General features: G+C 44.3%; 1 protein-coding gene across 3 annotated transcripts in view; it reads left to right on the top strand.

The window, feature by feature from the left end:
* The window catches only part of TANGO2 (transport and golgi organization 2 homolog), a 781,874-nt gene extending 765,212 nt beyond the window's left edge, over positions 1 to 16,662 (top strand). For all 3 annotated transcript variants that reach the window (XM_086942620.1, XM_086942621.1, XM_086942622.1), the window contains exons 9-10: positions 4,874 to 4,978; positions 14,005 to 16,662. In XM_086942620.1, coding sequence (XP_086798746.1) covers positions 4,874 to 4,978; positions 14,005 to 14,122 — 223 coding nt within the window. In that variant the 3' untranslated portion in view covers positions 14,123 to 16,662. The remainder of the gene's footprint in view (positions 1 to 4,873; positions 4,979 to 14,004) is intronic.
* The last annotated feature ends 401 nt before the right edge of the window (positions 16,663 to 17,063 follow it).

Raw genomic sequence — 17,063 nt, 5'->3', positions numbered from 1 at the left:
GCAAAAAAATTTTGCGCGACAGGTTCTTGGTCGGCTCACCTCTTGGATTGAAGAGCACTCTATTTACACAAAATATCAGGCAGGTTTTAGATGTAAGATAAGCACTGTAGACCAGGTTTTTAGATTTTTATGTTTAGTCTGGAAATATACCATTATAAGGAGTTCCCATATATATGTGGCCTTTGTTGATTTGAAGGCAGCTTTTGATATGGTTCCTAGGGCAGCCCTATGGAAGACATTAAACAGAATGGGTGTCCCTGGAAATATCCTTCAAATTTTAACCAGACTCCACGAAAATAATTACGCACGAGTCAGATGGGGACCGAATGGAGAAGTCACCGAGAAAATAAAAATAGCAAAAGGGGTAAGGCAAGGGTGCGTAATGGCACCTACCTTATTCTCTTTATACGTCAATGACATCCCCGATACTCTTTTGGGCTGCGAGCATGACTCTCCCAAATTGAGCGGGCAAGCCGTTCCGGCATTACTATTCGCAGACGACACAATCTTAATTTCTCAGACACCTAGGGGGCTCCAAAATCTTTTAAACACATTTAGTTTGTATTGCCATGACAAGGAATTAGAAATTAACTCCTCAAAAACAAAAGTTATGACAATCAACCCCCATAAAGGTTTTAATAAGGTTTTTAAGATAAACAATGAACCTATTGAAGAAGTTCCCAATTTTAAATACCTGGGTATTATTTTAGACAGTGATGTCACATGGAAAACACAATTGGAGAATTCAAAACTAAGGCTGACCCAAAACCAGGTACCGATCTTAAAGAAGCACAAGAATAGCCACTTCAAAGCAGTCTCACCAGCCATTGAATTATTTAAATATAAAGTGCAATCATCCTCACTTTATGGTGCGGACCTTTGGGCTTATGCTTTAAAGGATACCTTCCGAGTGAGGGAAAATTCCTTCATTAGGCAACTTCTAGGGATACCTGGGTCAACACCACTGACACCCGTATTATGGGACCTTAATTTTAGGCGTACTGATGATTATGCTTCTCTTCGTCCGCTACTCTATTGGGTCCGTTTATGGTCCACTGAAGAGTTGGCTGATTATAGAGAAGCATTGCAAGAGATATTGGCTATAAAGAATACCACGCGCTTGCCATGGCTAGAGTACGTCAAAAAATGGTTTGAAAAACTAGGGTTAAGTGACTTTTGGTTTGACCCTGATTCTCTTACAAACAGCTCAAAAAACATCTTGAAGCAAAGGTACTGGGACTATATTAGAGATTCAGTGCTTTCAAATCCCAGAACAGGGACTCTAACTTCGAAATTTTTTGAAATTAAAATGAATATGCAACTAGAGCCCCTCATGGATGAAATTCACCCTCCATTGGCTAAAAGCCTATACTTAAAGTTCCGGTATAGCATTTTGCTATTAAAAGAAAGAACAACTAGCTGGAACTGTAATAAGGGGTTGACCGGGGCCGCTGGCTCTAATATATGCGAGTTCTGTGAGATGGGGATGAAAGAGGATGAGTCTCATGTTCTATTCATATGCCCAGCATACCTTAAAGCAAGGAAAAAATGGCTTAAGCCAATCTGTAAAAGGTTAGGCCTTAGACAAATTAAGGTTGGACTCAGAATATTCAAAGGAGATACTGCACAACCGATTGTGTTTAGCCTAAGTCGCTTTCTCCTATGTGTAGCCTTGATCAGGAGGAAGAAAAATCAAAAAACCTAAATGTAATGGGCTACTTTCCCAAGTTATTGACTCATTTATTAGTTAATATAGTGCTGCCTGCTTTATCGCTATGGTGTATACCACTTTTTTTTTTTTTTTTTTTTTTTTTAACAAAAACAGATGTCTAATTTATTATTTTACTATTATGTATATTTATTCAGTGTTCTCTATAGAAGAGGGACCGACCAGGATCTAGTCAACCCCAATGTAGATGGTTTTTTGCGTATTTTGTACAAATGAGATGTGATGATATTTTTACCCACTGCTGCTATTTGCTATGTATTATAATATGATGTGTTATGTTTTTAATGTATTGTATCTTATAAGGTTTTTAAAACCGAATAAAGATTGAAATGAAATGAAATAGGTTACTGCCTATCACTATAAATATGACTCACAATTTTGGTGAAACCAGATGTAGTGAGCAAGGCGGACTTGTCCGCCGAAACGCGTCTGGTCGTCTTTCTTGTTAATAAAGACCTTTGATTATGAATCCCACGGAGTCACTGTCTGCTTTCTGAAGGATTTTGAACACAGGATTTGGTTCATATATATATATATATATATATATATATATATATGTAGAGAGAGAGAGAGACCGAGAGAGAGAGAGAGAAAGAGCGAGAGAGATATTATATACACAGCTTTAGAATGGCTTGCTACATACAGTATTCTCTCATTGTGGAACATTGTCACTGTGTCTTTACTTACCTACTGGACTGAGACCTGGCACAGTGAGTCCCCGAACTTGTTACTGCGAGTCAATCAAAATGTAACCTGTTTTCAGCGTTACAAAGCAGTGAGTACTTGTGTGCCTCTGAGGCTGTGAGTTGGGACATGCTGTCAGAGTATGCGTGTGCACTGAGACAGGCACTGAATGACTGGCCTGCGAGAGTGAGAACATGCACTCTTGGATAGGCTTTGAGTAAGCGAATGAAGCCCGCACATTCGAGATGCAATTGAGTGATTTCACTGCCTGCTCGGTTCCTGTCCTCCACACATAGCCTCCCCCACATACTGATCCATCTCGTTTTGCCATCCGAACAGGAGGGGTAGAGTGGATTGTGTTTTCAGTCTTGCTGGGGTACGAAGACTCTGGAAAGGAGGGGGGGGGCCGCGGGATGTTATTTTTTGTAGCACACAGGGTTTAGTGCCTGTGGCTGGTCTGTGCACATTCAGGAGTTGTTGGGGGGTGGGAGTGAGACACATGTTTTTGTTTTGTGATGTGATGGAAACAGGGAATTTAAAAGGATCAAAACAAGAGGAGCAGCCAGGAGAACTTGTTTGGGGTGGCTTCCTTTTCAAGTACCTCTCTATGCAGTTCTGTAGACAGAGTCTTTGTGAGGGGTGATGCACCCTCACAGCCGAGTAGTATCCTGCCTGGAGCACCCACAGCAGAGGCATAAAGAGGCGTGCACTTTCTACATCGGTCTATAAACAGCTACAACGATGGTGATCAGGAAAGAGATAAGACTGGTCTCAGCTGAAGGACCCTTCTCACTCTGAACAACAGACTGCAGCCCCCTTCATCCACAGTGCCTCAGCAATGATCTAATCGAATTTCAATATGAGCTTTGCCTCGTTTGTTTCTCACTTAGGTCTCCTCCTTAATAAATCCTGATATACTTTCAGTGTCTGGGAAAACAACGTCAGCCCAACTTGTGCACAGAAACGGACCCGGGTCATCCAAAATTTGGACGAATTTAGGTGACAAAAAAGGGTATAAATGTGATTGCGTATTGACGATACTCTCAGCCAGTGCCACATAAGTTAGTGAGCGAGTGAAAACACCTTCTATTTACAGAATAGTGAGGCAAAATCTTTAAAGGAAAACTTTTCTTTTTCTGTGCCACCTCCCCTTGTGCAGTGTATAGACCCTGTACCAAGGTAGGGATACTCCAGGCTATGTTTAAAAGGACTGCCCTAGGCTTGGGACATGATAGACGAGGGCTTTTAATGTTTAAATGACTTGTACACTCAGAATCATCCGATTAGGCTGTCTGCCCGAGATATTGAGCACTATGTTTCTCCCTACAGCTTACATTCTGTGATTGCTTGTTAAGTCAGAAAACCTTCTCCCACTATACTTCTAAATCCTGCATAAAAATTGAGGTTGACTTACTCCTGCTTCATGCCTCTTGTTTTTTTTTCGGTGACCGTTTTCCATCCACTGCATACCTTCTATTTCAGAGAATAGCCTCTTCTCAGTCTCATGCCTGCCTGTCTTAAACCTTCATGATACAATTCTGGAATTGGCTGATACCTCATTTCATAGATCTCAACCTCTGTCCCTGTAATCTAACAGTACCTAATCTCAAAGCCGATCTATCTCACCAATTACAATTTTGTTTTTTCAACAGTCTCTGTTGCAAAGACCAGAATCTGGTGATAGTTTGTTCTAGTCATGGACTAGATCTAGCATTGTTTCAGTTAAATGCTGATCACAACCACCTAGGATCAGATGTCAAGATAGCCCCAGTCTGGTGGTTGGGCAGAGATCATCCCAGGAAGATCTCAACCCGAGGTCCAAATCTGAAAAGGTAGATGGAAAAGCAGTTGGACAAGGACCCAACTCTACTTTAGACCGTCCAGCATCACCTTGGCACACCTATCTCTAGAAGGCAACAATTTTAGAGATGAATCGAAATGCAGATGTGCAATTTATATATGTGTATACACTCTCTTTTTTTCCTGGGCATACATTGCAGGACGACACCATATCATCCGTAAACATTTTGGCAGAATCCTGCTGAATACAATGAAATAGTTAACTTTTTTCCCCCGAGTCTTTCTTTCATCTAGTTAGGATTGAGGTTGGACAAACAAGAGGTAATTCTGGGAGGTATGAAAATCTTATTGAAAATTGGTATAATGCTTCCTTGTCGAGAGAGAGATTTCTTATAGTTATTGTCTGAGATGATTATATTAATGCTCTTTGTCAAATACTTTATTCTTTTTTTATGCATCACGAAAAAGAAATCTGAGGGTATTTACCTCAAAGACATAGATGGCTATGCCAGACCTGCAAGGATTCACAAATGTGACCAGAATGGCAAAGGCAGGTGTATTAACCCACTGAGCTGTTTTCCCAGAGAGGATGCTTGTGGAAGAAAGCTGTTTTGTTTTGAATGGGGGAATCTGACTGTGTTGTCTTTTTGGCTTTTCCAGGCAATTGCCGGACCCGTTAATCGTGGAGCAAGGGCAGGAATTTGTGCGGCCCATCATTAATGGATACTCGGCTGTGTGCGTTCGTTGTCCTGGATACGGAACAAGGTGAGTTTCGCCATAGGTACCTCCTACAGGCTGTCCATGACATAGTCTTCTTCGTCACCCACTCACGAGGATTCACACATCGCTGATGACCACAAGCCCTGTGTCCAGATCACGGAAAGCCGGTCCCGCTCTTGTTTTTGACTTTAGGGAGGAATAAGGGACACAGACTCTGGCACGTGGATACTGCAGCACAGAACTCAGGATATAAATCCTAGGAAACAAGCACTGGCAGTGAGGGATGGACATTGGGACAACCAAAATCAAGATGGTTGGGAAGCAGACAGCCATGTAAGTACTGGGCTAGGACTCTGGGGCAAGGACGTTGGGACACAGATCCTGGGGCAAGGAGGGGTGCTGAGACAGAGGCACCGAAACAAGGACACCAACATGTATGCATGAACAGAGTCGGAAACTATGGGGAGCAGACCTGGACAGAGGGACCGAGCAAGAAACTCGGAGACTGGGACACAAGAAGGTGTACTCATGCATCCTCACAGTGACACAAACACGGAGGCATGGGCACTGAAACATAGATACTGGGTCATGGGTACTGGCACACAGACCCGGGGAGAGAAATCCTGAGAAAAGAGCGCTGACATGGAGCAGAGACACTGCCTCACAGAGGACACAAAGCTTGTGAAGCAGACACAAGCATTGGGCAGGTGTAAGCTCTTATTCAGTACTTGCACCTGGTGTTCAGTCAAAGGTATGTCTGGCAAGTTTATGACTAGGTTTATGTTGGGGGGAGAGAGAATCTGGGACAAGGACACTAGGACACAAATGTGGACCTTAGGACACAGGCATCAACACAAGGACGCCACCACAGGGATGCAGATACTGAGAACTAAATAATGGAACACTGGCTCTGGGACACGAGTCCTGGGGAAAGGCCACCGGCCTGAGACTAACATCTGGCAGTGCCACTGGGGAAATAGAGGTAAGTAGGCAGAGACACAAGCACTGGCATGGAGATCCACACTGGGACATGGACACTGGGCCACAGGCACAAAAACAAGGATGTTAACAGAGGGGTGGGTCCTGAGATTTGAATAGTGGGACATGGATCTGGGGACACAAATCCTGGAGACATTAGCATAGAGGCGAGGGTCTTGAGACGCGGATAGTGGGGCATGGATCCGGGGACACAAATTCTGGTTAAGGGGCATCAACACAAGAGCACTACCATTGGGCAGTGGCCTGGACAAGATATAATCTTTGGGAAGCATACTGAGACACAAGCACTGGGCTGGGAATAGGGATTTGGGATAGGTCTGCTGGGACAAGAATTCTGGGAATAGGGCACCGGTACAAGAGCACTGACATCGGAGCGGGGATACTGCAACACTGAGGCGCAGCGAACAAAGCTCCGGAAGCTAGACAGAGGGCAGGGAAAAAGGATTCTGGAGCATGGCTCCTGGGACACGAGTCCTGGGAAACCGGTAGCGGCACGATTACTGATATGGGATTATGGACACTGGGACACAGACTCAAACCAGGCATTGACACAAATGCGTTGCTGGGGACACCGAGGGGGGCACAGAGACACAGGCACCAGTACGATGAAAGTAACATGGGGGATGAACACGTAAACACAAACCTTAGGAAACAGACAGGGACACAAACACTGGGCTGGTGATATGGGCAGGGATGCGGGGACACAGCCACAAACAGTAACATGGGTACATGGACACTGGAACATGGAGGCACAAGCCCTGGAAGACAGACGTGAACGCAGGGTCTGGGCTAGGGACCATCCCTGGGATGTAAACATTTGGATAGCAACAGGATCCTGGAACACAAGCACCAACACAGAAACACTGAACATGGGGCCACAAACCATGTGAATCAGAGGCCTACTCTTGGACACAGACACTGTCATGGTGACAGAGATACTGGGATACAGCTATTGAGGCAAGGATATTGATACTAAGATCTTAGATCATACACCCCAGGGACATGGCACAGGGCATGAGCATACCGCCAGCAAGACTCTGCAATTGGCATTTGCTGTGCTTTACCACTATCACAGAACAGTAACAGATCGCTGCATAGGTGGGTAGGCGTGTAGACCTGCTGGGATATGTTCCAGGAGATTGGTGCTTCTGTCAGGTCAGTAGTCCTAGGACAGAGTTTTATGTGAATCCGAACACGTGGCTCACGGAATTGCTGCCTTTAGGAGGCACTGCCTGCTAGGAAATGTCTTGCTCCCTTCTGTACATTCTTCCCCTAGACTCGTGCTGTGCTGCATGCATGAGAGTGCAGGTTTATTTTCTGAGCTGTGTGCTGTTCATGACCAGGAGCGGGTTGCCCCCGTTAACACCTCTGCATTTCCCTAGAAACCCTAATTCTCCCTAAACATCCAGGGATATGGAAATACTAAGCTATTCATGCACTGTCCTCTTCCACGAGAACCATCAAGAAGTGATGTCAGGTTATGGTAAAAGACCCTCAACCAGGGACAAGCAAGGTGTAAACCTGCTCAAAAACTACCCAGACATCTGTGACCGAACGCCAATTACAAGTACTCAATAAGGGGTTAGGCTTTGTCCCGGTCCCACGTGTTGACCTATTTATACTATGCTGCAAATTAGCAAAATTGTTTAGAAAAATAAAATTGAAAGTATTTTTTGCTACCACACCTAACACCAGAACCAACTCAGGCTTATGCAAAAAGTCATCTCTTTATCTACCACCCAGCAATATCCCATCTCAAGTGACATCCATAAGCAGGCAGGCAGTCATTATAGAGGTTTTATCAATGGACACAACGTTACTGGAACTTTCCACAACTTTTCCAGTAACAAACAGCAAGCCTTGGGGGATTGACGTTTTAACACTGAAATTGTCATCAAACCTATGGACAAGACTGGTGCAATTGTAATACAAGCTCTACAAGTTATAGACAGGAAAGTCTAAATCTCTTACCAGACACTAGAAGATACCATATTTTGATAAATGACCCTCCTAAAGAATTACTCAGGAATTATCAGATGAGGAAAAAAACACATCCAACATTATCACGCCTGTCGTCCTTCAAAATCGTTGTCGAAACATACTGAGTCGAAAGCTTCAATGCCTACTTGCTCAGTGTCCAAGTTTGGTGCGACTCCATCTACTCATCACCGCCATATACACCAGAGGCATGGATCTTCTAAAGATGTGAAGTCAAATGAGCATCAAACAATGTTGACAAGATCGCTGTTTATGTCAACAAAGCCATCATCTTCGCCGACCTCTAAGAGAAGACATTGCTCAACGTCAAACAAGAGCACCTTCTTCAACATTAAGAAGACCAAGTATGGCTATCTCTCAATCACCACCGATATCCATATGTCTCCTATTTTTCACTTGCGGAACTGCTGCAACACAAAAAACCCAGTGTAACTGCTCTTCTTGGCAGGTACAGAGTGAAAAATAGACAGCATTAGGCCAAAACATCAGCAACAAGAAATCCCAGAAAAACTCTGAGAGGTCAACCAAGTGAGCAGTCTAGCTGTAGGATTAACCTCCACCGCAGTTTGGCATGAATCCCTTGCTTGGACTCGTCACCTTGAACTCAGATGCTCATTGGAAGGTTTTAATCCTTACTTTTTGAGACTCATCTCTGTTTGGTCATCCTGCCAATGAAGAAATTGTCAAAATAAAGAATGAAGTGAAAATCTTTAATGCAGTGGGATTAAAAGAAAAGAAAACGTTTTTGAAACAGGGGTTTAAAGCTAAATACTGCTGAATCTGTCAACAGAGTGTTCGATCCCCTTACCATCTCACACATAACAATGTCCACAGGGCTAAAGATACCAATGCAAAAGGTACTTCTTCAAATCCAAGACTATCTCAAACCCAGCAACCCCTAAAAGAAGTAATTCTTCAGGCAGGAGGCAATGTCAACATTGTACCCCCTTCGTGTCCCACCTCATTTAACCCTATACCAGTATTTGCTGATTCAAAAGAAAGACCCTTTGTGAGAATTCGAACTGCTTTTAGATTTTTGGTTCATAATCAAATACATCAAAACCGAAACGTTTCAAATGCTCATCTTTCATCGAAGCAGAATCGGAGACAAAACGATTGCTTAGGTGTAGTAGAACTGTGCGTAGTTTCACATCCCAAAAATGCCTTCCCACAGAAAATACCTGAATACAAACAAGAAAATGCCTGAGATTTCTGGTAGGAGAAAATCACTAACAAACACAAAAATTGGTGTGATACCCTCAGAGAAATGATGTTAGTACCAGAGACCCAATGAATGTTTGCTGCTAGTTGTTTGTTAGCTAAATTCAAGGCAATTCCAAGAATTGGACGAGGATGGCTCACTCACGTAATGTGACATGCTTCATCATTGGTCAGCTCGTCCCACCTTGGTAAGTTGTTACTACCAGTGTGGACTCCACCTCAGAATGGGGCTTTTCTGGGGGAGTTCTGAGATATTTCTTCTCCCAGGACAATGATTTAGGTCCAGTTTGACTTTAAAAAACCATAGGATAATCCACAAAAGTATCCTTTAATTTAGCGGTATCCCTGGTTGATTAAAAAATGACCAAGGGGTAAATACAGGAGGCATACTTGGGTGTAATGACCTGTATGCGTCGCTATACAAATAAATATGCCAACATGTTTCTGCCTCTAATCAGCCGTAGGTCTAAGGCATTCGTCAGGGCTGTGTCTATGCCCCATACACTGCAATGAGTACGTGCTGGGTGGGCTTAGATATGAACAGAGGGCCAACCTCTCAACTGGTATCATAATTAGTGATGACCTATGAGATAAATACAAAAAGCAGCAAAATTGTGGTTTATGAAATAGGTGAACAAGGAGTTACAGTTGCCTTAACTTAGCACAATATTCAACCAGAGAGATGTTGCTTTTACCAAAACGTAAAAAATATATAGCACTGTATGACACAAATTAATTAACAAAAGACCAGTGATTAGATTGTGTAGACTAACTCTAGCCTTTGGCGACCTATGTAAGGTTTGTCTTGTGCATATCATATAACAATGCAGTGATCAAAATGAAGAAAGCAGACAAAATTAAATACCTAGAACTATTAAGCTAGGTGTTTCATGGTCTGTTCGGGGTTGGTCTTTCATGTAGTCACACTTGTGAGACACGAATAGATATATAAGATAGTTTAGAGCGATAACATCTCTATGGAAAATACCAAGGGATGTTCAAAAAAAGAAATGAAAAAATATATATGTGTGTGTGTGTGTGTATTTATATTTATTGATTGCTATACTGTGGTAAAACAGGAATGGATGGAAAATATTTAGCCCCCTCATGTAGTATAAGTTATATATGGAAACACAGCAACACTTTAGACACACTTAAAATATAAAACCATGCCCCTATCCTCTTTTGTCGTAGGAGCGATTTACAAGGATACCAAGATATCCTGTTTCACTGCCTCTTGAAGGGCCTGCATTCTAACACTCCTCAAAGCAATCCATGCAAGACGTACTTCATCAAGGTGGAGAACCCATTTGTCACCTAACTTGCCCCATCGAACATTCGTCTGGTGCAGTGTTTTTTTGCCTGGAAGTTCCTGCTTTTAAGCTTCCAGGTCACGGTTAAATTAGATGGTCATTTGCACCTGTGTATGCAGGCAGTAGCCGAGGGGCAGGTGAGAAAAACTGGACCGAAGCCAGAATCCCCGCCCAGCATGCGTCAGGATCCAAGGGTCCCGCCCTGCGGCCAGACATGCCAGCACCTTGCACCTTGATCGTAAGTCGATTTGGGAGCGTTTCCCCAAGGTCTATGGCACGTAAGTCTCCGTGCAGAAAGAGGAGATGTAACCCAAAATCCGGTTTGTTTAACCCGGGATTGTCTAACTGCACTCTCCCCACACAACTTGACTACATCCTCACCGTTGAGTCTCACACTGAAACTGTTTACCCTGTGGCGCAATTTCTGTCTGAATGTGCGTTGCTTTCTAATGCAAGTGATATTTATCTTAAAATGTAATAAAGAGCATTTAAAAATAAAACTGCAATTCTCCGCTGGTTCGGTTTTGCTGACCTCTTTATTGGGATGGTCCAGGCGAACTACCATGCGCTGTGCTCTAAGGTCCTGGTTAAGGGGATGGCTTTGGCATCTTTCCATCTTTCACGGGCTCCCGTCAGGGGTGTCCACTATGCCCCCTCCTATTTGCGCTCAGCATCTAAACCTTTGGGGCGCGCATACAACCCAACCCGGACAAAGGGGGATTCCTGTTTGGTTCGGACTAGCACAAGATATCCCTCTTCGTGGATGATGTGCTCCTCCCGGTCACAAGACTGCAATTGGGCTTCAAGCTGAACCACTCAAAATCCTTTCTTCTGAAGCTCATAGTGCCTAAGGACACTGTGCGGTCTATTGAGGGCACAACTCCCTTTCATAGTACCAACAAAGATATCACCTACCTGGGCTTAAAACTTACCTCCAAGCTGGACCATGTCTATAGGGCAAACTTCCCCCTGCTGTTGCACCAAATTAAAGCTGACTTCTGGCGAACGGCCTACCTCTCGTGGATAGGCCGGATAAACGCTATAAAAATGAATATCCTTCCGCGCTTACTGTATCTTTTCCAGGGCCTTCCGGTTCCTGTGGATAGGGCACTGTTCTCCGAATTGAAAACAATGGTCACTAAGTCTATTTGGCAGGGGCAGAGGGCTAGACTTTCCAACCAAATGTCGACACAACTGAGGGGGGGGAAGGGGGTTGGCCCTTCCGAACTTCCTGGGGTACTATAGGGCGGACCAACTGAGGGTCATCACGGAGTGGTCTCTTCATGAGTCTGGTAAACTGTGGCTCCATATGGACAGACAAACAGTGGGCAGAACGATATGAGACCTACTGTTGAAACACAAACAGATTCGCTCACGCAACGCCTACATTACCACGCCTATGGGGACCACCCTGGGGGTCTGGTATGTCTTGAACAGAACCACTCCCCTCACCACTTTTCCGTCCCCGTTCACGCCCATGCACTTTAATCCAGAATTCCCCCGGCCTTGCAGGAGGGTCCCTTCAATGTCTGGCGGGAGGGGGGATGCCTTGCGCTTTTTCACCTGTTCAAGGGGGGGAAATTACTCTCCTCCCTGGAGTGCTCCAAGGCTTTTAAGCTCCCACCTGCTGAGGAATTCCACGATTTCCAACTTAGACACTGGGCGCTGCAACCGCAGGTACGGCTGGCCGCTACCCGGGAGCGGCTTCCCATTGAGAAATGTGCCTTATCCGGGGCCTCCTCAAAGGGAACCATCTTCTTTCTCTACTCCCTTCTACAGAAGCGGAGCTCCCCACACTCCTTGAGACACCAAAGGTTTTGGGATACGCTATTGGACGCTCCATTGCAGGAGAAACAATGGGCCTCGCTTTACAGGGATATCCCCAAGTTTAACCGCTCAATGTTTCTCCGGGAGGCCCACTATAAAATCATGTTCAATTGGTATCTCCACCCCCAGAGGTTACACTCCATTTTTCCTAGCGCTTCAGACAGGTGCTGGAGGGGTTGCGGGCAGTTGGGTGACTTTAGACATGTCTGGTGGGACTGCCCCCACATCAAGCTCTTTTGGAAGGAGGTCCTAGCTCAAATCAAGCAAATCTTAGGTTACCCGCTTCCAGACACGATAGAACACACACTCCTGGGGACCTGGGATACCAAGTTAAAGCGGCAGGCGCAGGGAGGTCGCTCGGTAATGTGGCTCTGCCTTGGTGCAGCCAAGATGGCAGTGGCCGCAGCTTGGAAGAAGCTATAGGCACCCTCCCTCACGCAATGGCATGCTAGATTGTGGCAGGCACTGGTGATGGAGAGGATGGCAGACATCGTCGAAGACACACGCAAGGGATTTGACTATGTGTGGGCCCCCTTGGTGGAATACTTATCTGAGGGCATACCCCTGTTTGCCTGCAGTCCGAGGTTACGAGCTCTCCACCTCTTTCATGTTTAGACTCCCACTAACACTCTCCAGTTCTAGAAGGGCGGCTTCAGACAGTGGGGCTCGCTGCCAGCTAGGCTAGGCCCTTATACAGCCACTATTTGTGCAATTCTTCTACTAACCGTGACACACCAGTTTAGGTTCAATTGTTGGGGGGAGAGAGAGGGGGTGCTGGGTCACACCCTAATGCTCTCTACTTAAGCTAGTTGGAAACTGCTGATACTTCGTTCACAAACTGTGTATGTTCTATAAGCGCACTGTACTGTTCGGCTCATATTGTACATCGGGGTCGCCTTCCCCCACATGTTATTCTTGCATACTTGTATATTTCACTATCTTTAAAATCAATAAAAAGATATTTGACAAAAAAGAAACTACAATACTGTGCTTTACATAGAATGCAGCTACAGAGCATTTAGGCTCCGGTTTGTGAGTTTTTTGCTATTGGGTCCAGACATATTTTACAACAACAAACATGCCAAAAGCAAGCCAGCCCTACTGGCTATGTGAGTGCTTGCTAGCAGGGTGATATAAATGAGTAACTATGATGTTGTTGTAAATAGATGTGGCAATTAGAAATGGTACAAATGTGTGAAATGACTATATGAACTCTGCGAGAGGCCATTGATTGGATGAGCATGGAATTGGAGCACCTGTATGGGCCACCGACTCACACCTCCTTCAGCGTCTGTTCCTGACCTCATAGGCGTGCCCAGTTATGAACACCTCACACAGCTAGAACTCACCCGGGCTCCTAAATGGGAGCAAACAAGCATTGCAAAAACCCATTAGCTCAGCCTTTTATAGGAGAGACCTATTGGCTTTGACGGTACTAATAAATTATAATACAAAACTGCACCAAAGCAAAGAGTTTACAAATGTTAACAAATTCAAAGTATTTACTTAACGTAAGCCATTGGCAAAGCCAAAAAGTCCCAAATGATTGGCCTATCAGCTGTGGCAATGCGTATTATATTTTTGCATGTGTATTTGCATATTGGATTTATTTGCAACAGAAACATAAAAAAATGAATTGTGCTTGCGAAGGGTAGACCTGTTGGCTTCTTTAATGCTTGTTTCTCAATTTGTTTTCCGGTGCTTTACTTTCAGGACCAATACTATTGTCCTGGTAGATGCTGCAGGACATGTCGTCTTCACTGAACGCACCATGCTCAACGCAGACATCACCCAATGGAAAACCAGCACTTACCAGTTCAAGCTGCCGTGATACCTGCCAGTCCCACCAATCGAAGTGACTATTGCGAAAATCCAGGACTACAAAGAGAGCTTTTATTAAAAAAAAAAAAAAGTAAATGAAATATCACATAGCAGCACCTCACAGCACCCAGCAAAATTCAAACATAGGAATCTTCACACCATACCAAAAATCAGCAGCTTTATACCGGTCACCTGCTTTAAAATGTATTCTTTTTAATGCACCTATGATGTAAGACTTTGAGCTAGACGAGCATTGTGTGTTTTGGAGTAGGGTTGAGCCCTGTATGTTTGTAGTTTGTGGAAGTATTCACCTGTGTCAATGGCAACCTTATGTCTTTAGAAGTACCTACTACTGCATCGTGATCTGCACTTAGCAGCCTTTTGACTGGCAATCGAAAGGTGTTTTTATTTGTTTTTAATTCTATTATGTCCTTGAAATTAATTTATTTTTCTATCGGCATGCTTTAAATTGTGTGTATTTAAAATAGGTAGAACTTCAGTACACACCTTTGTAGCTATACATGGGTTAGAGAAGGCTCCATAACCCCCATTTGCTGTAGCGTGATAATATGGGGCCCTGTAGCGACATATAATTGAGCCTGCTCCCTCTGTATCATTTTTTAAGTAACCAGCAAGAAAACAAAATCTCTCAAGGTAAAGCAGATATTCCCTTGGTACTCAGGTGTGTGCAGTAGAGTTTCTAGTCATCATTAATTCTTCACTGTTTCCCACTGCTCAAAACAAATTTAGTTTTTCCATATGCAGTGGATGTCGAAATTCATACAGTGTGGTGTGGTGGCAGCTATCCTCCTGCTCCTACAGCACACACACAGACGCCAGAACTGGATCCACATCTCCGTGGATGGACTTTTCTGGCCTAAATGTAATAGGTGAAAGTTGTCTAACAAGAGGCAAAGCCCATTCTTTGACAGCAGTGGGAGGGCGCCATTACCTGCTGAGTAAAAACCCACCAGCGAGGGACACCTTGAATGCATGTGCGATCCCTGAATCCTCGAAGCCATGTTTTGAGGGTTCTCGCTGCGAACAGGTCTAGCTTGAAAAGACAAAAACCCAAGCCCAAAAGTCTTGGGTGGCTCTCAGAAAGACATATGTGCTCCATATCATCAGAGAAGCACCCCATCAAGAGTTAAGCCTTAAAGTGTGGTATGAAGGGTCATGGAGCAGCCTCTTGCCTTGCACTCACGAAAGCACAAAAACCATGTAAGTCTTCCTTCTGAGTGTCCTCGGCTTCTGGAAGTCTGAGGGCATCTGATTTTATCTCTTCCTTTCCATCATATGTTTATTTCAGTTGTGTGTTCAGGTGCTAGAGGCCAAGCTTAGGCACTTACTATTGGAGAGAGGCAAGACAGACTGGCTGAGTCCAGAGCTCAGGCGGACAAATCGCACAAGTATCACGTTTACAGGATTTTAATTTGATGGAAAAAAAGGGATTTTTGGCATCAAAATGAGGTTGAAAGCTCTAACTCCTACCAGAGATGAAGCAAATTTCCATAAATGTAGCGCTGTTTCTATTTCATGGGACCGGTGAACGAGTGGGCGGTAAACAATCTTTCTAGGTGATTGAATCAGATTGTTTGTCTTCTGGACATGTCAGTTGATTATAATGCCCTGTGTTCTCACCAAGGTCTGTGACATCAGATTGTTGCTCCATGAAGTCCTTAAAATCTGTGCTTTAGAGGCAAGCAATGATAACATCAGATCTACCCAATGTTGCTTAACTTGTGTCAGAGAGACCAGATTCAGCAGTGATGTTGTGAAGTCACAGACCATGATGGTAACTTGGCAGCAGGTCCACAGGATGCTTAGGGTGTACACTGACCTGGTTAGTCGTAGGTTTGTTTACAATTCAGGAGCATGGGTTGTGGCTGAGATACATAGTTAATTATGTTTGGCCCCAACTTGCATTATTATGTCGGTGCTTTATTTAATTGGCATTTCTTGCAGCCTTAAATTGTATTTAGGTCTCAGGATGGGTCTCTTCCCAAATCACATACGACGACTAAGTTACTTACGTTGTAGGATTTCTGGGTGTGTCTCAGGTAGTGCTGCACTCAGTGCCTGCAAGAGCCTAACACAGATCACAGTATCTTGGCTTTGTGAGTATGTTGTGTAGTGCACACACATGAGCCCCATTCCTGGCCCTCTGAGATGTCATCAACTGTGCAATCAAAGGCTGAATAACCAATCAAGCATGGCATGATCTTGGGTCTGCCTGAATACAGACACGGTGCTCCTTTACCACTTGGTAGCAATAAATACGCACTGAAGTCTTAGGGTCCAGCCCAGACTCACACAACTAGGTGTACTGCCTCCATCAGACGGTGGGGTAGGGTCAAACCTTCCAAAGTGTTCATCTACCATGAATCCAAACTTCATGGAGCGTTCGGTATCTTTGCTACTTCCGTTGAGCCCTTTCAGCCTGCCCTTCCATGTATGTTCTCTTTATTGTATGGTATTATTCTGTGGTTATGTGTGCTGAGACCCGCCAAGGGCGGCTGACATTTCACAATAAACTGTGATGATGACGAGGCTTCTGTCCTGTTTCATATCCATTTTTGCATGTTGGTCCACATGTCAGGTTGATCCAGGTGATGCTCAAACGTATCTTTATCGGGACAAGAATCAAATGCACTATTAAAGAAATCGCAATATAATTCCAAAATTGTTAGTCGTCCAGCACACCACTGCTAGTTCGATACTGTTACCGGCCCTCCAGTAACCTCTTCCCTTAAAAATTGAGTACCACATAGACTTAACATCCCCCAGACATTTAGTTTGATATATGGTTCCACCAAATTTGCTTTATAAAAACCTGAACTATTGTTGCGAACCAGTGCAAGTTGTGATGAAGCGTCTAAAACCAGCACCCGTCCAAGAAGATGGACTATGGTTGGGTCTCACCAAAGGTGATTTCTGCCAGTTCTGTTAGA

Source organism: Lissotriton vulgaris, chromosome 11 (genome assembly GCF_964263255.1).
Source record: "Lissotriton vulgaris chromosome 11, aLisVul1.2, whole genome shotgun sequence".
Lineage (NCBI taxonomy): Eukaryota > Metazoa > Chordata > Amphibia > Caudata > Salamandridae > Lissotriton > Lissotriton vulgaris.
The sequence above is the reverse complement of the archived record's forward strand: the minus strand, read 5'-3'. Positions and strand labels throughout refer to the sequence as shown.